General features: G+C 37.1%; 1 protein-coding gene across 2 annotated transcripts in view; it reads right to left on the reverse strand.

Annotated features, from left to right (window-relative positions):
• The window catches only part of LOC125224804 (SH2 domain-containing protein 5-like), a 212853-nt gene that overhangs the window by 144759 nt on the left and 41346 nt on the right, over positions 1 to 26748 (reverse strand). For both annotated transcript variants that reach the window (XM_048128265.1, XM_048128264.1), the window contains exon 2: positions 25715 to 25780. In XM_048128265.1, coding sequence (XP_047984222.1) covers positions 25715 to 25780 — 66 coding nt within the window. The remainder of the gene's footprint in view (positions 1 to 25714; positions 25781 to 26748) is intronic.

The raw sequence follows: 26748 nt of genomic DNA on the forward strand, positions 1-26748 counted from the left end.
TCCTAAGTATTTTTCGGATGCTTTTTTCGAGATAGATTTTGAATCTAATGTGGGGTCTGTAAAGGCCTCTATCTTTTTGTTTTTCGCAGTGAAAATTAAATAATTTGTTTTATCTACATTGATAGTTAAAAGATTATGTAGGAACCACGTGTTTAGAAGCTCTAGATCGTTTTGAACATCAGTCATAATGTCGGAAATTGAAGAACTGTAATAAAAAAGGGTAGTATCATCAGCGTAGAGTGTTAGATCTCCTTTGAGACCAATATTCTGTATGTCATTAATATAAATTAAAAATAAAAGTGGCCCCAAAATGGAACCCTGAGGAACGCCGTAGTTTATAGGTCTGGGGCTACTCTGCTGATCATTGATCTTTACTATTTGGAATCGGTTTGACAGATAAGATTTAAAGACTTCATTAGCTTTACCAGTAACACCTATACTAGCCAATTTTTGTAGTAGTATTTGATGACTCACTGTATCGAAGGCTTTCTTTAAATCAATAAAGACGCCTAATACGAGCTTCTTTTGGTCAATATTCATTTTGATTTTTGTAACGAGGTCAATTGTAGCAGAAAGGGTGTTCGATTTTTGCCTGAAGCCATATTGCTTTGGAGAAAGAATTTTATTTGAGATTAGGAATGTATTCAGACGACTGTAGATAACTTTTTCAAACACCTTTGATAGTACTGGGAGTACTGAAATTGGCCTATAATTACCTGGATCCAATTTGCTTCCAGACTTATATATTGGAGTAACTTTAGCAATTTTAAGGCTCTCAGGAAAGTACCCTGATCAAAACATTTGTTTATGCAAATTGTAAGTTCCTCAGTTATTAATGGTTTTATAGACTTTATTGACTTGGTAGTTATTCCGTCGAGGCCAGAGCTGCAGTTTAATTTTAAGTTTTTAATTATTTTATCCACTTCGTCCGGAGTAACTGGGTCAAATGTTCGAAGTTCATTGTCAGCTGTGACTTGGGGATTCGCATGTGTGTGGTACATTACAGGTATTTTATTCGCTAAGTCTGATCCTATCGTAGAGAAATACAAATTAAAATGATCACATATATCTGCACTATCAGTAACTATTTTTGAATTTATTTCTAGTTTTGTAGGTGATGTTAGGTGTTTTACCTTATTAATGGAAAGGCTATTTATTAAGTTCCACATCTTCGATGGTTTTCTTACACAAGCATCAAAAGCGTTAAGATAGTATGTAGCTTTTGATTTTTGGATGAGTTTTTTTACGTATTTTTCTCCTTTTCTAGATCTTCATCTACGTTCTTGAGCGATGGGTTTGATTTCTTTAACTGCCACAATTTATTTCTCTTATCTATGGCTTGTGTAATACTACTGTTTATCCATTCTTGTCGTGGTTTGTTTAGAAACTTGTATTTTTTAGTTTTACACTCCAATAAGCATTTTGAAATTTTTTCTCCAGATTTTCATAGGTGTATTCTATATTATCTTCATGTATAGATTTGTAAGCCACGCATAATTTATTGTAGTCCACCGCATCATATTGTATTTTTCTTGCTGGACATGGTTGGTATTTTTTCACCTCTAAAACGATCTGTTTATGATCAGCCATGGCTGAATCTATGATAGCTAGGTGGAAGTCATTTTGCTTAAGACTTGAACATACATGGTCTAATATGGTCTTCGTTGTGTGTGTCTCTCGTGTGCAAAATTCGTGGTGTATTTTATTAAGAATTTTAATATCATTTTCTTTGAGAACTTGCTTATAATTTTGAGTTGCAGTACTAGATTTCAAGAGATCATAATTGAAGTCTCCAAAGATGACGACCCTCTTTCTTTTTTGAAGTTGGAGCGCATACTCATCGAGAAAGTCATTTGAGTTGGTTCGTTCAGGTTTGTAAACAATTCCGATATCCAAAGAATACTTATTTATGTGTACCCAGAGAAAGTGGTTATCATTTATACAACGCTCTTCTATAAGGTGATGGGTCAAAGATTCGTGGATGAAAAGAGATACGCCGCCACCTCTGGAATTGCTTCTAAAATTATAGTAGTGACAGTAACCGGGCAACTGAAGTCTACGTCCTTCATCCTCATCTTTTATCCACGTTTCCGACAGTGCGATGATATGAATTGTAGTCTGGAAGGATTGGAGAATGCATTTTAACTCGTCAAATTTTCCTGGTTTGATTATGCTGCGTACGTTGGCATAAAAGCATTTTATTGATTTGTTGGTGGTGTCAATTTCTGAATATGTGTGAGCAATTTGGTATGAGACAGAGCCATTATTGGACGGGTTCAAGATTTGACTACCGTCGTCGCTGTGGAGTTTTTTGGCTGTGACGCCTGTGACTGTATTATCTTAGGTATCCCTTTTTCGTATCTGATAAGTAAATTAGACTCTCCATTTTCGGTTCGCTGTTTTAGTTCCTGCTGCAATTTCTTTAAGACTTCTCGTTGGTACGGTGTCTGATCCGAGTAGATTTTTATATCATTTAGCTTTACATTTTTTTGGTTACGAAGCAGTTTTTTTGCTACATTTTCAGATGTAAAACAGACTTTTATGATTCTGTTTTTATTTGGCTGATATTTGCCTAATCTGAATATTTGCTGAGGGTCCGGGCAGTCATTGAGAACCATTTTAGTAATCTTCAATACCTCTTGTGTGTCGTGTTCTAGTCGTTCTGTGGCGTTTTCAGCAGTAGACTCTATTATGCCAGCTATGACGATATTTTTATTTCGTATGTTTCGTTCTTGACATTCGTTAATAAGTTTATCATATGATTCGTACGTTTGGTCTAGGCCTGCCGGTGGAGATGACTTTAGTACGCTGATGTCATTTTCCAAAAGATTTACTCTCTCCTCTGTGGCTTCTGTAGAGGCGACTAATCGTTGTATATCCGCCCGCAGCTTGTCTTGTTCTGTACTCATCGAAGCCATATTATTGCTAATAACATTTACTTGGCTTTTTATATCAGTTATATCTTGGCGGAGCATACTTATATTTTCTGATTGCGTGGCACTAGTTGTTTTCATTAATTTCATCATTTCTGCGACTTCTTTCCTCAAATCTGATAGTTCGTTCATGATCTGATCGTTATCAGTATGCAACTTACGTTTATTTCTAAACGTTATTTGAGGGTTATCATTATCCGCAGATAAGCCACTGAAATTCGGTTGGGTTGGTTGGGATTGTTGAGAACCCCCGGCTCCATCGTCGATGCCGCCTCCATTTGGCGATCGTACTACGTAAGACATTGTACATCCGTGGCACTGTTTACCTGTATGAGCGGATTGGTGTAGGTGCACAAGTCAAAAGGACGTATGAATACAACACTTGTTAAACAAATTTGAATTCACTATGTACTACAGTTATGGATGAGATTTGCGTGTAATGCGTAAAATGATTTTTAATATAACTTTGGAGCACGTCTACACTGTACGCTTGCGCAGCGCACAGCGCAGTGTCGTCTCGTTTTCTCACACATATTGATTTGAAAGGGATGACACTGCGATGTTGCCACTTTAATTTCTACCCTTTTTGGCCAGACTGTAAGCCGTGCATAGCCGGGATTGTCAAAATTGCTGTCATTTTAGCTTGGTATGACGTATGACTATACAGTAAACGGCCATAAAGAATGCACATCTATTTTTCGTCTTTGTAGAGCGTTGTCTCTTTCTTGCTTTTGTGACGTCAATGAGGAGACACACTGACATTTTATCCCGCCAGGCGGCGCCTGTGCAAGTGCCTAGGCATGTCACTGTCATTCATATATGTGAGAGAGAAAAATATATCTTCTCGCTCTCACGTATGAAATTCTTTATTAGAGATGCGCAAAACGCTTCACTGAGATGAAAGGATTGGTTCATATCTTTCGCTCGCGGTGATATATCGATACCTCTGGGTTCAATTGGCGTAAAGGACATTTTGGCGAAAATGAGTTATATATACAGTTTTGTTCAGAATTTCAAGCGCTATCGATCTGTGTAGTTAAAATTTCGATATCTCTTAAAAAGTTGCCTTTACGACCAAGATTTTCTACTATGGACTTGCAAAAACAGCTTAGCTGAAGGGGCGTAAATATCAAGTCATTAATTACAAATTATTATTTGTGTCGTAAAGGAAATCGACAAATAAAATATAGTCGTAAGTCACCTTGACATATATTGTTGCCCTTTAACCCTTTATAGGGCAAGACTTTTTTTTGAGCCAATCATTATAGTTTTTGGTTATGTTGTAGCTTACGGTTAGCCGAAAAAACTAATTTCTCAAATTTACTGGAAAACTTCGGAAAAGCGAGAAAATCGACGGTCAACCATATGACCAGTGACCATCTAGAACAAAATGCTTGCGGTCATACATTTGACCAGTGAGCATTTAACACATTATAAATGCGGTCAACCATATGACCGATGAGCATTCTGTTTATTTTAAGTATTTGGGGCAATTATAAAAAAAAAACAAGGTAACATTATATAGATCCGTTTCTTTCACTGGAGATAATCACATAATAATTAATTATAGTTTAAACACAAATGAGCTTTAGTAGACTTTCAGTCTTTCAGGGAAATCTTAGTATACTATCTTTATACCTTCAATTAAATCTTCAGTCTTTCATAGAAATCTTAAAATTCTCAGGTTTTGTCTTACAACTAATCACAGCAGGATAGTAGTTAATCTTACATACTTAAATATTTACTGAAAACTACACATCCTAGTAACATACTATTCTTACATTCAAATGTGTCGCCTAATTTCAAACCTGGATAAATCCATTCTGCTTTAAGGTTGAATATTTAAAAAATATAATTTGATCTAAAAGATAATCAACCCTATAGCAGAATGGACCTACCCAGTCCCGAAGTCAAGCGACACAAATAGACTTTGAAAATCTAATACAAAAAATAGAGAAACCATCACAATCATTATTTTTGTCTTACAACTAATCACAGCAGAATACTAGTTAGTCATACAAAAAGGAACTGAAAACTAGGTACACATATAGTCAACCTCAGATAATATAAGAGTTGACTATAGCAGCATCTAAATAAGTAGTAAAATATTTTCATCCACCACCGTCTACTTTTCCACGCTACAGCATAAGAAGACATCAACTGGTCAAATCGGTCTACGCCTCCCATATTTATTATAATGATTGTAGTCTGATATCATTTTAGGGCAGACTATTTTATCCCTCTCACCTTTCTTGTCTGTCCGTAGGACAGTTTCCATTTCTGCAGGGCTATGCATATTAGAAGTCATAATCACTGATTTTGTTCCTCGATCCATCCATTTGGTTACCAACACAGAACCGTCCATAACACTGTCAAATTCTCCAACTTTCTGTGGGTGCTCACCCTCTCCTAGATCCTTGCTTGATCACCCTGCTATGCAATATATTTGATTTCTCCTTCTCATTACTGCAAGATGTACTCTTCTCAGAACTGGCCCCATTAATAGCTTCAGGACTTGGTAAATCTTGGTAGGTACTGTTACCACAGGTCTAAATGAAACTGGCATGTCATCTTCAGCATCGTCATCACCCCCGATGTCGGAATTTTCAGCCTGCTCGTCGTCTGTGATTCCCTCAAAAATATTCTCCCAGTCAGTTTCTTTAAATTGTTACAATTCCGATAGCTTATACTTCTTTCTTGGAGGCATCTAAAAATGTTAGCCATTTATATTTAATTTTTTTAGCAGTAGCTCAATTGATTAAGATTTATTCTTTTGGCGGTATTGATATTTTAATATATAAGGTAGTTTGACATTTGAATTGACGGCATTACGTTGTTGGATTTTGTGAAGTGAAGTTGGTGAAATAAATCCGTGATTGTATCTGAGTGTTTTAATTCCGAGTTTACATCTCAGAAGTGGGATCGAGTCCAAAAGACCCACAGGTAATTGAAATTTGAAAAACCAATTTACTTTATTTGGCTTTCTTGACGTTATTTTGAACTTTGAGTAAGAATATAGGTCTGGTTTAGGATATTTCGATTCGTTGTGAAGGTAAAATTAGCTTAATACTTCTATTAAGAACAGACTTTACGTTTACGGTTATAATTTGTAAACAATATGAATAAAATTTTGAAATTTTAATCATGACCGTTATATCAGACATTTGAATTTTTATTTCTTTATTACATTATGCTCATTAAATATGTTAAAAATGATGTTTTATAATATCTAATGAAGCGTACAAATATATTTACAATTAATTGGGCACCTTTTGACCCAAATATGACTGATAGATGATATACTTTGTTCAATTATTGCTTTGAATTATTTTATAAATTCCTTATTATAGTTTTCATGATTATTATTGTAAAAGTTAGTGTATATTCTACATGGATACGTGTAAAAGAAGGTAGTAAGTAAAACAGTTATGCTTGTGCCAATCATTTTAATTTCAGTATGGACGAATATGATATGAGAGCTGTACGGACGCCTCCGCTCCCACGTGACGATCCTGAGACAGGGCATGCGATGACACCACCGCAAGTGGAAGACCGACGAAGCAGGACCCGCGACCGAGAACAAGAAAGGCGCAGCCGCGCCAGGCGTAGCCGTTCCAGACGCAGCCTCGGGAGGAGCAGCCGCATCACCGCGGATGGAACGAGAAGCAGCAGGCGCCGCAGCAGGTCACGTTCGCGCCGCAGCCGGTCGCAGACGCGGCTCAGCTCGTCACATGCACACCGGAGCCCCGCGCGTCCGCGCCGCAGCCGCAGCCGCTCGCGCCGCAGCCGCTCGCGCCGCAGCCGCTCGCGCCGCAGCCGCTCGCGCCGCAGTCGCACGCGCTCGCGACGCAGCCGCAGCCGCTCGCAGTCGCGCCGGCACCGTCGCAGTCAGCCGAGGTATTGTGACAATGAACTATTAGGCACGTTGAAAGATTTATTTAGAGCTGTTAGATCAGAAGATAGGTCAGATCACGTTGAAAGATTTCCCGTAATGAATGTTTTGCATGAATTTGATCCAGCTAATCGTAGTCAAACTATTGACGTATGGTTGAACAAAGTAAATGAGACCGCGAGTATTTACAATTGGACAGAACGACAAATTGTTCACTACGCGCTTCCTAAATTATCCGGTGTTGCTCAAAAGTGGTACCAAGGCTTAACGAGTTTAAAACACACGTGGCCGGAATGGCAAGTCAAATTAAAAACGGCTTTCCCTAGCAAAGAAAATTATGGTTTATTATTGACGGAAATGCTCGAAAAACGTGCAAAATATGGAGATTCGTTAGAAGATTACTTTTATGAAAAAGTTTTGCTACTTAATAGGTGTCGTATTAAAGGTACCGATGCAGTTGATTGTATTTTATTAGGAATCGATGACAGAGCAGTCAGAACCAGTGCTGAAGCAGCTCAATTTACAGAACCGGACAAATTACTAGTTTATTTACGTAGCCAGAAAAGTACTAAACCAAAAATTACCTTGCGACAGACTAATGATAACAAGCAAGTTAACAATAGGTGCCCTAAGCCTGATAATAAAATCGTTAAATGTTTTAACTGTGGTGAGGATGGACACCCTCATTTTAAATGTAAACAACCAGTAAAGAAATGCGAAACTTGTTCTAGAATTGGTCACGTTGCGGCCGATTGTAATATCAAACGGAATGTTGACGCGAAAAATGAGAAAACTGTGTCATGACTAGACGTAGTAGACGTATCTAAAAGCAAAGATCGAAAATTTTATAAAACTGCGTATGTGGATAAGACGAGTTTATCTTGTTTTATAGATTTCGGTAGCGAGTGTACACTTTTGAGATTATCTGATGCAAATACTATATTTGGTGACTGGTCTAAAGATAATTTACCTGTTTTAAGAGGTTATCCAGATTCTGCAACTCAGACATTAGGTAAAGTGTACGCGAATATTACAATTGATTCAGCTGATGCTATGGTGGAGATATTTATAGTACCGGATAGTCATTTAAATACATCTTTGTTAATCGGACAATCGTTTACCGAGTTAGATCATATTAAGACTTATAAAACAAGTAATACTTTAACTTTTGCAAATATAACCAATGATGAGGTGTATAAACCTGTATCTTTGATTGCGAAAGACACTATTATCATAAATAATGTCACCGAGGTAGAGTTTTACACTAAACCAATTCACAATGGGTTAATATATGTAGAGTATAGTTTGATAACGCAACCTGGAAAAGAATATGAAACATTACCTGGTTTAATATCTGTGACAAATGGGCATGGACGAGTTATGATTAAAGGTTTATCAGCTGAGTCTTTTGAGCTAACTCGAGACAGTATTATTACTCGTGCAAATATTGCGAAAGAGGCTCAAGCGTATACTGTTAATAGAATTGATTTGAATACAGCATCTACCGTTAATGATGAGATATCTTTGTCTAATATTCAAATAGATAATACTCTTAACAAGGAGGATATAGACAAATTGGTCAAGTTACTAAATGAACATCGTAAATGTTTTGCATTTAATACTCAGGAATTAGGTTGTTGTAACTCTACATCAATGAATATTCAACTTAAAGACAATACACCAGTTGTATACCGTCCATATCGCTTGTCGTGTGCCGAAAGAGAGGTGGTAAGAGACATGGTTAATGAATTAAAAGAGTCAGGTATTATTAGCGAGTCCACTTCCAATTATGCATCGCCGATCATATTAGTGAGAAAAAAGACTGGGGGGTATCGTATGTGTATTGATTATAGAGCTCTCAATAAGAAAACAATAAAGGAGCACTATCCTTTGCCTCGGATAGATGATCAATTAGATGGTTTAGCAGGGTATTCGTACTATACTACATTAGATCTGGCATCTGGCTATTACCAGATACCTTTAGCTGAATCTTCTAAACATCTCACGGCTTTTATTACACCAGATGGGCATTTCCAATTTAACAGGATGCCCTTTGGTTTAAGCAATGCACCTGCCAATTTTCAACGAACAATCAACAATATTTTAGGCAATGCTCGTTTTAAACACGCATTTGCATACATGGATGATATAATCATACCATCTAGAGATATCAATGACGGGTTGCACAAACTAAAACTAACATTACAATTATTCCACGATGCGGGTATGACATTAAATTTAGACAAATGTAATTTCTTTAAAAAGTCAATTGAGTATTTGGGCTTTGAAGTTGATCAAAATGGTATAAGGCCAGGTGAGAAAAAGATCCAAGCAGTAAAAGATTTTCCTCGTCCTACGGACCAGCATAGAGTTAGGCAATTTATAGGATTAGCCAGTTTCTTTCGGCGATTCGTGAAAAATTTCTCTATTATTGCGAGGCCCTTAACTCAGCTTTTAAAAAAAGATAGTAAATTTACGTGGGGCGAACAAGAAGAAAATGCATTTAATCGGCTTAAAAGTGACTTAACGGATAGACCTATTCTGGCCTTTTTCAATCCATCATATGAAATAGAGTTACACACTGATGCCTCGAAACTTGGAGTGGCCGGAATTCTATTACAAAGGCAAAATAAGTCTAAACCATTTGAAGCTATTGCATATTACAGTAGACAAACTTCTCCCGAAGAAATGCATTTTACTTCTTACGATCTAGAGACCTTAGCTGTAGTAGCGTCTTTACAGCGATTTAGGGTATATCTACTTGGTATACATTTCACCATTGTTACGGATTGCAATTCTTTGAGGGCTACATTTGAGAAAAAGGATGTTATATCCAGGGTCGCGAGGTGGTGGAATGTAATCCAAGAATATGATTTTGCGATAAACTATAAACCAGGAAAATCAATGGCTCATGTACATGCATTGAGCCGCAACCCTGTCAATGAAGAAACTTTTGAAATAAAGACCATTACAGTGGATTGGATAGCCACAGTACAACAAAATGATCCCGAAATTCAACGTACTGTTAGCTTACTTAAAAATAGTGAAACCAATAATATCATTGAAATAGCTAAGAATTTTGTTGTCAAAAGGGGTTTATTATATAAAATTACTAGTGACGGCAATCGATGGGTTGTACCTAAAGGTATAAGATTTCAATTAATGAAAAGCAATCACGATGATATAGGCCACTTTAGTTTTGACAAAACATATGACAAAATTAAAGCTACCTACTGGTTTCCCAAAATGCGAAAATTTATTAAGAAGTACGTAGAATCATGTTTAGAGTGCGCTCATGCCAAAGTCCCTGTTGCTAAAAGGGCTGGTCAATTGCATCCTATAGAGAAAGTTGCTGAACCTTTTCACACGGTCCACATCGACCATTTAGGGCCGTTTGTCAAAAGTAAGCATAAAAACACTCACATTTTGTTAATAATTGATGCGTTTACAAAATTCATTATCATTACTCCGGTTAAAAATACGAAAACGGCTAGTAGTATTAAAGCACTGACCGCCTATTTTCATACATTCGGAGTACCAAAGCGAGTTATTTCAGATAGAGGTACCTCATTCACGTCGCATAAGTTTAAGGAATTTTTAAATGATTTAGGCGTAAAGCATATACTTAATGCTGTTTGTACCCCAAGAGCCAATGGACAGGTAGAGAGGTACAACAGGACCTTACTAGCTGCATTGACGGCTTGCACCGTGGGAAAATCTGAACGAGTATGGGATGATAGCATATCACAAGTACAATGGGGTATGAACAATACTATGAATAAAGGGATTGGTAAAACGCCTGCACAAGCTTTATTTGGTACGCAATTGTCTGGTATGTCTGATGCGTTATTGCGATTAGGAGTAACTTTAGATGATGATAGTTTAGATAGGGATACGGTCCGAAAAGAAATGACAGAACATATTGAACTTGATCAGAAAAAGCAAAAGGATAGGTATGATAGGAAAAGAAAACATGTTGAATATAAAGTTGGTGATTTAGTGAGGATTGAGAGAGAGATACAGTCTACTGGACAAAGTAAAAAGTTGATTCCAAAATTGAGAGGTCCATATCGCATTACTCGTGTTTTAGGATATGACAGATATGAAGTTGAAGATACTCCACTGTCTAGGAAGAGTAGTAGGCCATTTAAAAGCGTATTTGCTGTGGATAAAATACATCCCTGGCTAGTATTTGAAAGATCTGATAGTCAAAGTGACAATGAAAATAAAGAAAGAGAAGATTACCTTGAGGTAGAATCCGAAATGTCTGAATGATTTGAGGAATTTAAAATTGAGTATATTGTTAATAATGGCATAATGATATGATTGATTTGATTATTATAGGTACTAAAACATGTATGAGGTTTTAGTACAAATTATGTAGGAATAATATTATTATTGTATATGGGAGATATGAAGGAGGCTTCCATGTACAATATTTGATTTATATACTAAAACAAGTAGGAGGTTTTAGTATTGAATTTGTGATGACGAGAATACATGGAAAATATGAAGGAGGTTTCCATGTGTTTACGAAACTAAGGTACTAGAAATGTGTATGAGGTTCTAGTACCCTTTCAACTTTGCAATATTGAAGATATGTATGAGGCTTCAATATTCGATGAATGATATCTATAATTTTAATATAAGGAATTTATAAAATGAATGATTTCATATTTGATACAATATATGTTTGTATAACGATAATAGATACATAGATTAATATTAATAGCAATTTATATTTAATTGAGTTGTATTAAAGAGTAAGTAAATAATTAATAAATTACATTATATTGAACTAGATTTTTGATCAATTAATATGGCTATGAAAGGAAATAGTAATTATTTAAAATTACGAGTTAAATTTAAATTTATAATGTAAATATAAGACAACATTGATTGTATGATCAGACAGCATTGTGAATTTTTTATTGTAAATATTATAGGATATTCCCGGGACGGGAATTAATTCAGGACGGCCGAATGTTAGCCATTTATATTTAATTTTTGGCAGTAGCTCAATTGATTAAGATTTATTCTTTTGGCGGTATTGATATTTTAATATATAAGGTAGTTTGACATTTGAATTGACGGCATTACGTTGCAACAACGAATCAAAATCCAAATTTTGTGAAGTGAAGTTGGTGAAATAAATCCGTGATTGTATCTGAGTGTTTTAATTCCACTTTCTATAGAGTGTGGTAAAGTTGGGCGTAAAGGACAACATATAATGCAGGTTTTCAAGAGAAAGAAAAACCCACTTTTTTATTGTTTTTTGACCTATATCTGTGACGTGTATAAGAAAAATATGCAGATTACGAGTATCTTTAACCTGGTGTAGCAACCGTAGTGAGAAACTAAACGATTTAGAAGATAGATGGTTGTAAAGGACACGCCAAAATGCTATTAATGTCCTTTACACCCCAGATTTGATAGGGTCGTAAATGACGGTCTTAGATGATTTTTATACAAAGTCGGGGCGTAATTGTAACCAAAATTGTACAAATGTTGTGCTAAGTTTACAATTAAAAACCGGAAAAATGTATCAAAACGTACTTACTTAATGTGGCATAGAATAGCTACATTAGTTTAATGCAGTGTATTATTTATCTAAGCTATCTTAGCAACAACAAAGAACAAGAATATTATTTTATATCCAATTTTGTTTTAAAGAAACAATATTTGCTTAAAAACTATCTAATATTTTGGCAACAAATTCAAAGTTATTATTTTAGTATTCGCCGCTGGCGCTGTCTCAATAGTCAGGTTACGCATTCAGCCTTTAATTCTAGCAGGGAAACGCTTTCGTAGTATTATAGGTAATTAAAAAAAAACACTGTGATTATCCGGGTACGTACCCAAATGCACAAACGCTCACGACAATATATGTTTCGTAGCTATATAATATATCTTTATCGCTCTTGCGTATTGCAACCAGATTGTATTTCTGTCGGCGTCTGGCGTCGACGATTGCCAGTCAGATACGCCGGCAGTAAACTTTAACAGTAGACTATACTAACATTTAGTGTGACAATGACAGGTGCGTTTCGCTAGCGAATGAGCGTTAGCGTTTGGTGACTTGGCTATGTACCCAGGTACTTAAAGCATTGACTATATTTCTAGGATTGAACTCATAATTAAGATTATTCTTATTTAACAGGTTTCAAGACTAAATAACAATCTTCTGTTTTAAAATTATCAAAAATATGAATCAACACATTAGGTAGTCTTGACTACCGTTACTATTATTTATTAGTTGGTCACAGTTTGTATACGCGTCCTAATAACTTGCGCTTATAAATAGGTACTCAACTCTTAGTTACTCTTAGAACTTCTTTCTACTTCCGACTTAAAATTACTGTCGTATTAGTATAGTCTAATGTTCACAGTTGCTGATTAAAGTTTATGTGGTTACCATTAGTGTTTATATATTTACTTAAACTACGAAATCGTTTCCCTGCTAGAATTAAATGCTGAATGCGTAACTTATTAAGACAGCGGCGAGTACTAAAATAATAACTTTCCAAAATATTAGATAGTTTTTAAGCAAATGTTGTTTCTTTATTGGAAAACTGGATATAAAATAGTCTTGTTCTTAGTCTTTGTTAAATATTTAGATAAAAATACACTGTAACACTAATGTGGCTATTCTATGCCATATTAACTACGTTTTGATACATTTTTCAAGTTTCTTAATAGTAAACTAAGCTCAAAACAGTTGTCATTTGTACCATTCCGGTTACATTTACGCTCCAAATTTGTATAAAAATCATCTAAGACCGTCACTTACGACCCTATCAACTCGAATTGTTCAAAAAAATCGTGGGTGTAAAGGACGTTCATAGCATTTTGACGTGTCCTTTACAACCATCTAACTTCTAAACCGTTTAGTTTATCACTACGGTTGCTACACTAGGTTAAGGATACTAAAAATCTACTAAAAATCTATAAACGTCACAAATATAGGTCAAAAAACAAAAAAGATATTAACATTTTTCTAAAAAAAACGTTGTTTTTTGCTTCTCCTGAAAACCTGCATTTTGTCCTTTACGCCAATTGAACCCAAAGGTATCGATATATCACTCATTTCGCTCAGTGAATCTGTCAGACTATTTTGAGCAAGACGGCGAATCGTGAGATACGATACCGCCACAGAACTTAATTTAGATAGAAGAAACAAATTCATATATTTGTATAGGGGCCGAGCGTGTCAAATTTTGTACTGAAGTTGATTCTTGCCTGTAATTTTAAATATGTCTCAGGCTCTTGATTGTTCATAATTTTTGTGTTGTTGCAATTGAATATCACGTAACGAGGCATTTTTTATGTTTTGGTTGACTTCAACTTACAAAAATTGACGCCCGAAAGCTGCAAGCTGCGAGTAAAGACGGACAACTCAGTGGATTTCACTGAGTTCATTTGACACGCTAAGTAGATACGTTTGCTTGATCTATGGTATATATGACATTTGTGGATATATTGCCATATTGCCAATCCGCGAATCCTTCCGAATCGCTCCGAAGCTGTCATTCGAAACATTTACATCATTTCGCTCTTGGTTCGGCCCGCTCATTCGAATCATGAGTGGGAAAGAGCGCGCAAGTAACTCTGAGATAGGTGAGTTACTGAACTAAATGAGCGAATTGTATCGCTACTGAGTTGAAGAGTGAACGAGTTCAGTCAAAAGATATAGTTCTTTATATCACTCACTCGCGAACGACACATCTCTATTCTTTATCTGTGCAATGGACTGATAAGGTGGCGCCATCTGTCATTGAGTGTGCCTCCTCATTGTTTCTTTCTAAAGATCGATGTGCATTATTTATGAACGTTTACTGTGAATATTTTGAAAGGATTGATTTCTTTTCGTTGAAGTCTTAATTATGACAGCTGTCATTTTCCTAGTTTTATTTCAATTGGTGCTTAAGTATTGTGTTTAGGTTGAATTATACGGAATGATTTTTTTTTTTTTATACGGAATGATTTGTTTTGACATGTGCCGTCAATCTCTTGACACTAACTTGAATATTATTCATAAGGGTCTCTCACACTAATTATTTCATTTATTATGTTTGAAAACGATGAAATTTTTTTTTGCGAATTTAACTAAAACTTACTAAAATATAGGGTGGTTCCTGATAACGAACCTTAAAGACATGTCGAATTTAACGGAAAACAAAACACGGTGTATGTATATCCCTCGCTTATATTACTAAACAGCACACCACTAGTTCATTAATGCCACCTAACTCGATAAAAAGTAATAAAATATGGGTCCACACCAACCCCCCACTTCGTTAGAGTCCCTCGATCGCACGCACCCAATTAGGGCCCCCGCACACGTCGTTAAGGAGGTCGTAAATCATGATAAGTATAAGTCGGCGACCGATTATGGTTATATGGGTATGTATCCATTTGTCGCGTGTTTGTTTCGTGTTACTGTCTTTTCCATCATTAATTGTATTGTCAGTCATTGTTTCATATCGTGGACACTCTGTCAATTTACTTGTATAGTATCGTACCTAACTGTTCCCTGATGTTTGTGCTGTCACTCGTTCTAGTTTTAGTTTAGTTCTTAGCTTAGTTTATTAAGTCAGGGTCCCACTGAAAATCAGCGCCTCGGCTTGCCGTGGCAACATGCTGAGTGGGATCCCATTTAGCATCTAATTTAAGTTGTATGTACCTCTACCTTGTATTTGTCCAATTTGATGTTAAATAAAGTATATTCTATTCTATTCTATTCTATTCTAAATGCTAAATGTTGTTAATGTCGTCAACATTCGCCGTTAATCTGCGACGACCAAGGCCCTGGGTGAGCGTGCGTCACTTTATGGTTGGTTATTATACTTATCATGATATACAACGTGATATTCGGCCCCCATCTGACTATCCGTGTATTTCTCCACTACCCTACCCTCTTCAGATAAATTTAAAGACAAAGTATGCTGCGTATTATATTAGCAGCAAAAAGGATCGAGTATTATAGAGAGTTACTGTCAAAGTAAAATGTGTAATCACAGTGCATAGACTGCCATCTCTCGACACAAGCTTAAAACTTTTGAACATCAGTTTTGACAATTTGACCCATATTCTTAACTTGATATGTGTTAAAATGTCAAATATTAATATTAGCGCGGTTAGCGCCACCTAGCCGAGCGTTCCCCAAAGGTGTATCGCCATCTAGGCCACCGTACCTTTTTCTGTATAGTTCTGAGGTACGTTTTTTTCTAGAAGAACTAATAAAATAGTAATAAGGTGGAACGATAGCAACATGTAAAATAGTGTAGTTTTCCTATTTTTGTATGTTTGCATGTTATGTTACTATGTTTTTGTTAGTAGTTATTTGTCAGAATCTTAAAAAAAAGTGTCTACCAGTTTCCAGAACCTCCAAATAAACATAAACTATCTTCGCACAACTTTTTAGGGTTCCGTAGTCAACTAGGAACCCTTATAGTTTCGCCATGTCTGTCTGTCCGTCCGTCCGTCCGTCCGTCCGTCCGTCCGTCCGCGGATAATCTCAGTAACCGTTAGCACTAGAAAGCTGAAATTTGGTACCAATATGTATATGAATCACGCCGACAAAGTGCAAAAATAAAAAATGGAAAAAAATGTTTTATTAGGGTACCCCCCCCCCTACATGTAAAGTGGGGGCTGAAATTTTTTTTCATTCCAACCCTAACGTGTGATATATTGTTGGATAGGTATTTAAAAATGAATAAGGGTTTGCTAAGATCGTTTTTAGATAATATTTTTATTTTCGGAAATAATCGCTCCTAAAGGAAAAAAAAGTGCGTCCCCCCCCCTCTAACTTTTGAACCATATGTTTAAAAAATATGAAAAAAATCACAAAAGTAGAACTTTCTAAAGACTTTCTAGGAAAATTATTGTGAACTTGATAGGTTCAGTAGTTTTTGAGAAAAAAACGGAAAACTACGGAACCCTACACTGAGCGTGGCCCGACACGCTCTTGGCCGGTTTTTACAGTTATATATCCATGCTCGCGTTACATAAACAAGCGTCCTCAAGGTCACGCCAAGGTCGGTCGTAAAGCAGTTTGTCTGTCTGTTCGCCATCTGCATTTAGAGCCGAATTAATGTACAATTTAAAAGACCGTTAAGCAGTGCGCAATAAATATAAACGTAAGTCGACAAGTTACGCAATGCCGGCTGCTAGTGGCGGGACGTTTTCAAACTTATCGATGGACTTGTTAACAGAACAGGCAAATCTGAACTCAATTAACTGTATAATTTGACATCCAAAAAAAAATTTACTTGTCCCTAAAACGCGTAACATTTCAAACATTACTTAGGTAATATTCATTAGAAAATACTCGTTACAACAATTTGTGTACATTATTTCTACTTTTTCTTTTTTTCAATTTGATGATGACGAAACGACTGTCACGCACCTTTAATCCAACCACCAAGGAAGAATTTCTAAAGATTATAGTCGCTACGTACAGTCAACCAATTGGAACCCTAGGCCACTCTACAACCATGTCGAAATGACAATCAGTAAGAGACTTCTTACAATCTGATTTAGGTATAACGTCAATATAACATAGTTCTACAGTGGCCTAGGTTCCAATTGGTTGACTGTGTTCTTTGCTAGGATTATCGGGACAGTGCACAGTTGTCACCTAATCAATAGCTAGCTTATACTAGGGGTGGTCATACGTAGATATTCTATTATCAATAAAATTGGGATTGCCAAAATTCAAGTCTTAAGTTTTATCCTGCAGCACTCAAGACTATCGATATCGCTACAGGCCTATCCGCAAAACAGCTGTAAGCAAAGCGGTCCCGGGGGCGTGCTGGCACGCGCGGGAATCAAACCCGCACTGATTGGAGGCAATACGAATACCTACTGTGCTACGGATTCCGGAGACTTAGGCTTACGTAAGAGGAAGATGAGACTTGATACAACTGTGAGCAAAAAATGGTATGTATTTTTATGTTTTCACATTCACTGTCAGCAACACAAACCTTGTTTTCATTCTAGTAAAATATCATAGGTACCTACTGTCAGTCTAAGTGTGTGTTAAAAAAGGCAAACGATCCGTCGTATAGCCTCAGTCTACCGCCCGCCCGCACCAGAATACTTGGAAAGTACTTTATTGACCTTTTAGGTAGGAATATGCTCCTTTTTTGATGGTTTTTAGTTTTTATCGGTGTGGTATTAATTCATTCCACAATTTCAGTAGTGAAACGCTGATACGAAAGGCTAACAAAATATACATAAGGTACAGCGGGGCAAATCTCGACTGGGGGGCAAACGTAACTGGTCCATTTTTTCCATGTTTTACAATGTTGTTATTAAATAGAGTGGCCACCGGTTATATATGGTAGGCGTGTTCAGTGGAGACATGTAGAACTCAACATCATAGTGTAAAAATGGATCAGTAACAATTGTCCCCCCGTCGAGATTTGCCCCGCTGTACCTTAGTTGCCGTCGGTCATATACGCCAAGAACAGGCTTGGCAATAAGGTGAATCGACAGTCAGATTGTAATATTTTCTGACTTAGACAGTAATCCATCACACCATTGCCGCCGCAAATATCGAAGTCTCTGCCCAGATATTGTACTTTCCTTGGTACGAATACTATCTCTATATACTATGTCTTGTGTTATGTGTTAGGCGACGAGAAAATTCATTTGGATCTAGCCCCGAGCGCTTCCGACGTGGCCTATTCACAACATCCCAGATCACACAACTCGTCCCGAAGTGCTTGTGCATACTTAAATAAGTAAGGTCAATACGGGTGTGTCATAAGGGGTAGTGTGTCTGGCCTTCTCATTTGACCTATTTAAACGATGATCATTGTTTATTGAGAGTTCAATACGTTTACTACTAATCGTAAGTAGCAAGATGCAAAATAATGAACTCGCAAAACCACCAGTGACAATGAGTACTTAAAACAGCCAAATATGAAGGCTCCCGAACGGATGAACCGATTTAGATTTAGTTTTTTTTTGTCTGAAAGCTGAGTTAGTCGGGAGTGTTCTTAGCCATGTTTCATGAAAATCGGTCTACTACCCAGGTAGCAAACTGACGTCAGCGACGCACAGGCGACGTCACTTATAGGTCATAATAAGGTCGGTCATTTATTCGTCGAGAGAGGACGTTTTAATGACGTCTATTTGGGGTCAATATCAGGACGTACCTTTTAGTCACAAAATTGACGTTTCAATGACGTCTATTTACGGTCACTATTAGGACGTACCTTTTTGGTCACAAATACGACGTTTTACTGACGTCTGTTTGGGGTCATTATCAGGACGTACCTTTTTGGTCACAAAAACGACGTTCTACTGACGTCTAATTAAGGTCACTATTAGGACGTTCCATTTTAGTCACAAAGTTGACGTCCTACTGACGTCTAATTGGGGTCACTATCAGTACGTACCTTTTTGGTCACAAATACGACATTTTACTGACGTCTCATTGGGGTCACTATCAGGACGTACCTTTTTGGTCACTAATACGACGTTCTACTGACGTCTAATTGGGGTCACTATCAGGACGTACCTTTTTGGTCACAAATATGACGTTTTACTGACGTCTCTTTGGGGTCACTATCAGGACGTGCCTTTTTGGTCACAAATACGACGTTCTACTGACGTGTAATTGGGGTAACTATCAGGACGTACCTTTTTGGTCACAAATACGACGTTCTACTGACGTCTAATTGGGGTCACTATCAGGACGTACCTTTTTAGTCACAAATACGACGTTCTACTGACGTCTAATTGGGGTCACTATCAGGACGTACCTTTTTGGTCACAAATACGACGTTTTACTGACGTCTCTTTGGGGTCACTATTAGGACGTACCTTTTTTGGTCCCAAATACGACGTTTTACTGACGTCTCTTTGGAGTCACTATTAGGACGTACCTTTTTGGTCACAAATACGACGTTTTACTGACGTCTATATGGGGTAACTATCAGGACGTAACTTTTTGGTCACAAATACGACGTTCTACTGACGTCTAATTGGGGTCACTATCAGGACGCCAAATATATGAAGGCTCCCGAACGGATGAACCGATTTAGATTTAGTTTTTTTTTTGTCTGAAAGCTGAGTTAGTCGGGAGTGTTCTTAGCCATGTTTCATGAAAATCGGTCTACTAGGTCGCGGTCGGGGGTTTTTTTCAAAATTTAAATTTTTGGAATGTTTTTATTGTTAAGTATTAGTTGAGATAGTAGTAAATTAAGGATACAGTGGATCAGTGGATGGATCAGAAATGAAAAAATCTAAAATTTCTTTTTTCGGCTTGTATTCATCATCATCATCATCACCATTTCAGTCGTTAATCGCCCACTGGCTGAGCATAGCCATGAGGCTGGGCCTCCCTTCGTGTACGCCACATATCCCGGTGCTGGGCTAGTCTCATCCAGAGCTCAGAGGTGTCCCGGGGTTTTTCGAATGTCGTCCACCCAATGAGCTCATATTATATGGCTGAAAGATGTCGGCAGGTATTAAGCAATAACGGCTGTACCTAACAAAGTATTCGCTGTCGTAATAACGTGCTTCGTGAATTGATATGCCACTGTAAAGTTAATATCGGCTTTGCAAAAAAGTCAGAAAAACGCTGTATTCCCTTGGTCAGTTGCTTAAAAAATAAAATGCTACTAGTTTTCTGTTTCGAAAAGGTAAGTATCAAATGTTTCTGAATCCTAAACATGTTTAGTTTACAGGTATTCTGAAAACCTTAAACAGTTATTCTTATACAATTATGCATTGGTTGTATACTTACAACTCTACAGAGAACTATGTAAGTAAATTAGATAACCTATTCTTAAGAAAAACATATAGAGAAATTTATCATTAATTTAATATTCATGATTACTCCATTTATAGGTTAGTAGTGATTTTTAGGGTTCCGTACCAAAAATTTACAAAAGGAACATTTATGTTGGGACTCTGTCTATGTCTGTCTGTGGCATTATTCAATATATCGAGAACCATTTATGCCATCGCTTTGAAATTTTTCAATGTATAATTGGTCATTCAATGCAAGCTATGTATGTAGAGGTAGAAACTGTTTTTAAATAATCAGCATATTCATAAAACGCCGTGCTCAAAAAATGAGCAACAAAATCTACACCAACCCTTCAATTAAGTATCTTTCAGGGACACCCTAGCGAAACCTAAGAAAGGTCCTTAGACGGAAAGGACGCGAGACAAGCTGCGGATTAAGGTTTACAGCGGTTACAATACAGAAAGTACACGCGTTAAAAAAACTGGTGGACCTTTTAGGTGCGCCATTTACTACCTAGTTTTCACTGTCATGCATGCACAGTAATTTACTAAAACACTGTGCTCATGAGCACAGTATTTTGGTAAATTACTGCGAATAGTAATGGTTATACAGAAAAAGTTTAACGCCTATTGTCACATTATTACGGCCATATAGATGTGAAATTTCCAATTTTCTTGTTAAATTAAAATTACTGTAATTATTCACGCAGCTTCAACCATCCAGATTTCTTTAAGAAAATTGTCAGTAATTGCGGTATAGTAATAAAGTCACAGCTGTAACCATGAATTTGCATTCTCAAATCAGCACATTGACTCTTTAATATTGTACGAGTAATCATGAATAGCAAGCTTTGATTTCAGTGCATAATCGATGAACACTTTTATGGCCATGAACAAGAACGGTTATTATAGTAGGAGGTAACTACGCTATTCTGCTCTGTGTGACAACGTGCCTCCCAACCACACCGCCTGCGCAAATTAAAGCCACACTCTTCAGCCTGATTTATCGTCAGCCTTCGCTTTACTAACTGTAAAATGCTTATTGTTAAAAATTATACTGGCAATTTTTCATACATATTACATACATAAACTCACGCCTGAATTCCCAAACGGGGTAAGCAGAGCCAGGTGCAATGCAGTGACAGGTTGCCAGCCCATCGACCACACCACAATGGAACACATATCCCACTGTCGACTTCTACGATACCCGGAGGAGGACAGGGGGTGATGAAATTCTTAACCCTGTCAAAATCAATTACCAATAATGATACATAAAGGGGATCGTGCACCTATTCGCTGTCTACGGGTAACTCAATCGGCAAAACAGCGGGCTGGTTTCGGAGTATCGTGAGCTTCCCCCGACACATCGATAAAAAACTATACTTAGCTATACTATGTCTGTCACCAAAAGATACGCACAAACGTACAATCAAACCATTGTTGTTGATTTCACGCGGTTTTGGCCCCCAAGCGCTGCGAAATGGCGCCGCCACAAAGAATACCGAAAGGGGGCGCGATGAGGGGGACGAATGACTTAAGCCCCATTTAGATGGTACGAGTTTCTCGCCTCGAACGTACGATTATCGAAGTACGAGAAAAAATATCGTATCATGTAAACTATGCGTACGATATCGCACGAGGGGGGGCGATAATCGCCTCGCCTTTGATAATTGTATGTCTCCGTGTAAACAAAACACATATGCGAGAATCGTATACGAGTTTATACGCTACTCAGTCGAAATGAATTCAGTAGAAAATGCTAGAAATTATGTAAAACATGGTGTTTTTATATTTATAGCTGCCTCTCAGTAACTGCTAAAACCAAAAATAAATTCGGCTTATTAATATTATGCAGTTAATGTTTACCTACTGACATTTTACCCCATATATCTATGGGGCAAAATGTCTACTATAATTAAAAAAATGTTATTTATATTCTATGTTTAATAATATCCTAAACCTAATCGCAAGTATCGCAACCAAGATTTTATTAGCTAGGTAACGCTACGGTCGAAATCATTATTTTCCCTATTGTATATTATTGAGACTTTCATAAATCATTTATAGTGTTTTTAATATTATTGGGTACTATTCATCTTAAATTCAAATAAATCCAAGGTAAATTATACCCAATATTATAAAAAAGCATATAATATATGTGTTTATAATTAATTAATTAGCAACTAAGGCACGCAAGTTGACAGGCAAAACTCGTATGAAAATCGGTTCGCTCCGATTCGTGCGATAATCGCACGTTCGAGAAAAAATGTCATACGAGAACCGGTTTAGACGAGTCGAGAAATGTTATGGAAATATCTCCCGAAAATTCTGCTCTCCGTCTAAACTATTTCGCCTGGCGATAATCGCCTGGCGAGTCTCGCATACGATACTCGTATGCGAGATTTTATTTCTCGCACTAATGTAAACGTTTTCGTACGATACTCGCCAGGCGATTATCGCATACGATAATGTCATACGAGTTTCTCGACCAAGACGGGCGAGAAACTCGTACCATCTAAATGGGGCTTTAGGGTGCCTAGGCGATGCACTACCCGTGACTTGCGTGTGGTAGACACCGTATGCGACGCGTAAATAAATCTTAAAATTTCGAAAGCTTTGACGAATCTTAAATAAGGTGTAGCGTGCTTATGTAATGTATGCATGTAACTCACTTTGCTAGATTGTAATTATTAGGTTTGTAATATATGTTAGGTAGGTAGTAGGTGTAAAAGCCTCGAACTGTTTGAGTGTTGCATGCTTGTTATTCGCGTGTACAACTGTACACTATACTTATACATTATATTTCTGATATTGTTTATGTACTGTGTCTTTTATATAATAAAATAAAAATATACCTAAATGTGACTGACAATTAGGTATGTATGCGTTTTTTTATAAATTCTTATGTAGTAGTGTATTAAGTAGTAATGATGCATCCCCCGTCTGAGGTAAACGATCTGTGACACAATGATATAAGTATTTACTAAACGCATATAATAATACCTAGGTAGTCCCAGGTGGCCCCCTATATTTTAAGCTTCGATGCGGGACTTAAGAGAGAAATAGCTTTTTTAATTTTGAATTCGAAATGACGGAAATAAGTATACTTATTATTTGAAATGGTTTAATCAACCTTTCCATACAAAGCCACCCTAATTTACATTGGAATTATTAATAAAAAATGTTGATTTTCTTTTTATTATTGTTGATGTGGTTCGAATATGGCTACGTGAAACTATTTGCTACGTGAAAATGGCCACGTAGCCATTTCACGTGGAACTACCTACTTCCTAAGTACTTGCTACGCGGCAACCTAATAATTATCTATACGTTTCTTGTCCAATTGATAACATAAATGGAAATCTACAGTAATATAATTTGTTGACAGAAAATGCCAAGACTAGTCTAGTAATAATCTGTTGATGTAGTCACGTGACTTCATAGCATCTACTATCTTGGTAGATTTCAACCTCATCTTCTTCCTGCCTCTCCGTCACGCAAAATAGACGATTTCCAATGTAATTTTATGTACATTTCGTTTGACGCGTGTCTCCATTGTACTCTTAGCCCGTTTCTTATAAACTAAACCTGTAAAGCACAGCAATAATGACAGAATTACACAAAGCCGGGAAGCTCCGAAAGTTTCCAAAGCTTCCAGGTCACAAAGCGCACTCGCAGGGCCATTCATTAAGCCGCCCCACATGTCGAGGGCGCGTGACCTACTCCGGCTAAAACAGGCCTAGGCCTTCATGACATACAACTAGTTTTAGATGGAGCTAAGCTAACAATTTCATTGTGCAATGCTGCGGTCATTCAATTATTTTAAATATTTTCTTTTCAATTAATCAATTATTGTATTAAAAGTAATCTTATTAAATCGTTGAAATTTGGACACCCATTTCACACCCTTAGGATGTGATTTTTTAAAAATACCATCTTAGTGCTCCTCTACACCTTATAATATAAGGAATCTACGTGCTATATTCAGACTCTCTAGGACCAGCGGTTTGGGCTGTGCGTTGATATGTCCATCAGTCAATCAGTTTCTTTTATATATTTAGATTAAATTTAAATATTTTATTATAAATATATTTCGTGTATAATTTAGGTAAACGTGAAGAGGTACGTAACTACAGAGTTACGTCCGCAATTTTTATTTTCGCAAGCGCCGTCAAAGATAAGGTACCTACTTAAATTACTTAGGTACATATCCCACCTGCTACTACTGAATTTTTGCTGCTTCTAAGTATACGAATAAAAGAGCGAAATTTAAATAGCTTTTATTTCATCGTAGGAGAGTGGCACCCAAAAAGCCAAGCCCTCTTCCAAACCTACCTATTTTAGTTTATCTCATTGGTTAAGAGGCTAGCCTAGCCCATAGAACCGTTATACACGCCACCGCTGTTAACCACCGCCGTCATGAGAGAAGTTGAAGGTTTTATTCTAGAAAAACATGCAAGATGAACATTAATTTTGTAATGGACAGACGTCTAGTAGGTTTGGTATCACGATAGTTACATAAACCTATAAAATGGTTAGCTCGATTCAAACTTCAGAAATTATTTCTAATTTTATTATGATCTGAGGGTTTGTCAGTCTCGATTTTTTTAATAGTGACGTTTAGTCAGTCAGTATTATATGACATAAATCGGAAATTATGTGTATCTGGCGTAGCTTAATACTTTTCACGCCAACGACGTATATAACTATACATATTATATGCAGATACAACTCCAAAGAAATGAATCGTCATAGACCACAGAGTAACATACCTATAAACTTCAATGCATACTGATACAATCCGATTTCAATTTCAACACTTCGGTGATGTGGCTTATGAGCAACATTATTTACACGACGTCAAAAATGTTAAAGTTTGTATTGCATAAGACTCGGCAGTCTTTACTTTTTAAGTGTAGGTTCCGTTTCAGTCTCTTATTGAACAATCCATACTTGCTAATATTATAAATGGGAAAGTGTGTGTGCAAAACGGAGCGAGGAATTGGCGTGATTTTTTAAGTGGAGATATTTGAAGGGATGGAGAGTGCCATAGGCTACTTATTTTCTCTTTCTAACGCGAGCGAAGCAGCGGGCAAAAGCTAGTTATGAATAGTGTAGCACGCACCTTCATGAGCAGCAGCTGGTCGGAGAGCGCGCGCTCGCCGCCGCACGCCGGGAACGAACCCAGGTACTGGAACAAAACACATCATCTTACTATGTGGTATTACAATTATGATTGTCGCTCTTCTTTTGTTATAAACCCTTGTAATCAATTAATTTAGAATGTCACTGTGAGTACTCGCGTAATAATAGGTAACCACGGTTTTGTTTCCTATGAAGCCAATAAGTGTATTATAAAGGCAAAAATCAAAGATGGCGGCTTAAATGTATGGAATATTTGGTCCTACATCCGATATCGGACTCTTATCGGTCTTCTGTTTCTGTTGATGTATTGTATCTGTAAATTGTGTGAATAATAAGCTCGTATTGGAAAAAGGCATAATTAAAGGTTATAGGTATATTTGCATACGTAATCCATTAATAAATAAGGTACAGCGGTACAAATCTCGACTGGGAGGCCAATTGTAACTGGTCAATTTTTTTCATGTTTTACAATGTTTGCATTATTAAATAGAGTGTCTACCGGTTAAATATGGTAGGCATGTTCAGTGGATACATGTAAAACTCAACACCATAGTGTAATAATGGAAAAAATTGATTAGTTACATTGGCCCCCCAGTCGAGATATATTGGTTTAAATAGGTCACTAGCCAACTATCCATCACTAAGTAGGGGTTCATCATAACAAAAACATATGTTCAATTAAGCGTGTCCAATCGCTATCGGCAGCTCTGCGATGGCGTCCCGTCCACGTGTTCTTTCATACAATAACCACTAATGAGCCCTGCGAGGGCCCTGCGCTCTCTGAGGGACAACACCCTACGATGTTGTTTCAAAAGTTTATAGAGGGCAAGTGAGTCGAATACTTTAAGGTAGCATATTTTTAACCCCCGACGCAAAAATGACTGGGTGTTATAAGTTTGACGTGTCTGTCTGTCTGTCGGTCTGTCTGTCTGTTTGTCTGTTTGTCTGTCTGTCTGTCTGCGTGTGTGTGTGTCTGTCTGCGTGTGTGTGTGTCTGTCTGAGGCATCGTAGCTG

Source organism: Leguminivora glycinivorella, chromosome 3 (genome assembly GCF_023078275.1).
Source record: "Leguminivora glycinivorella isolate SPB_JAAS2020 chromosome 3, LegGlyc_1.1, whole genome shotgun sequence".
Taxonomy (NCBI): Eukaryota; Metazoa; Arthropoda; class Insecta; order Lepidoptera; family Tortricidae; genus Leguminivora; species Leguminivora glycinivorella.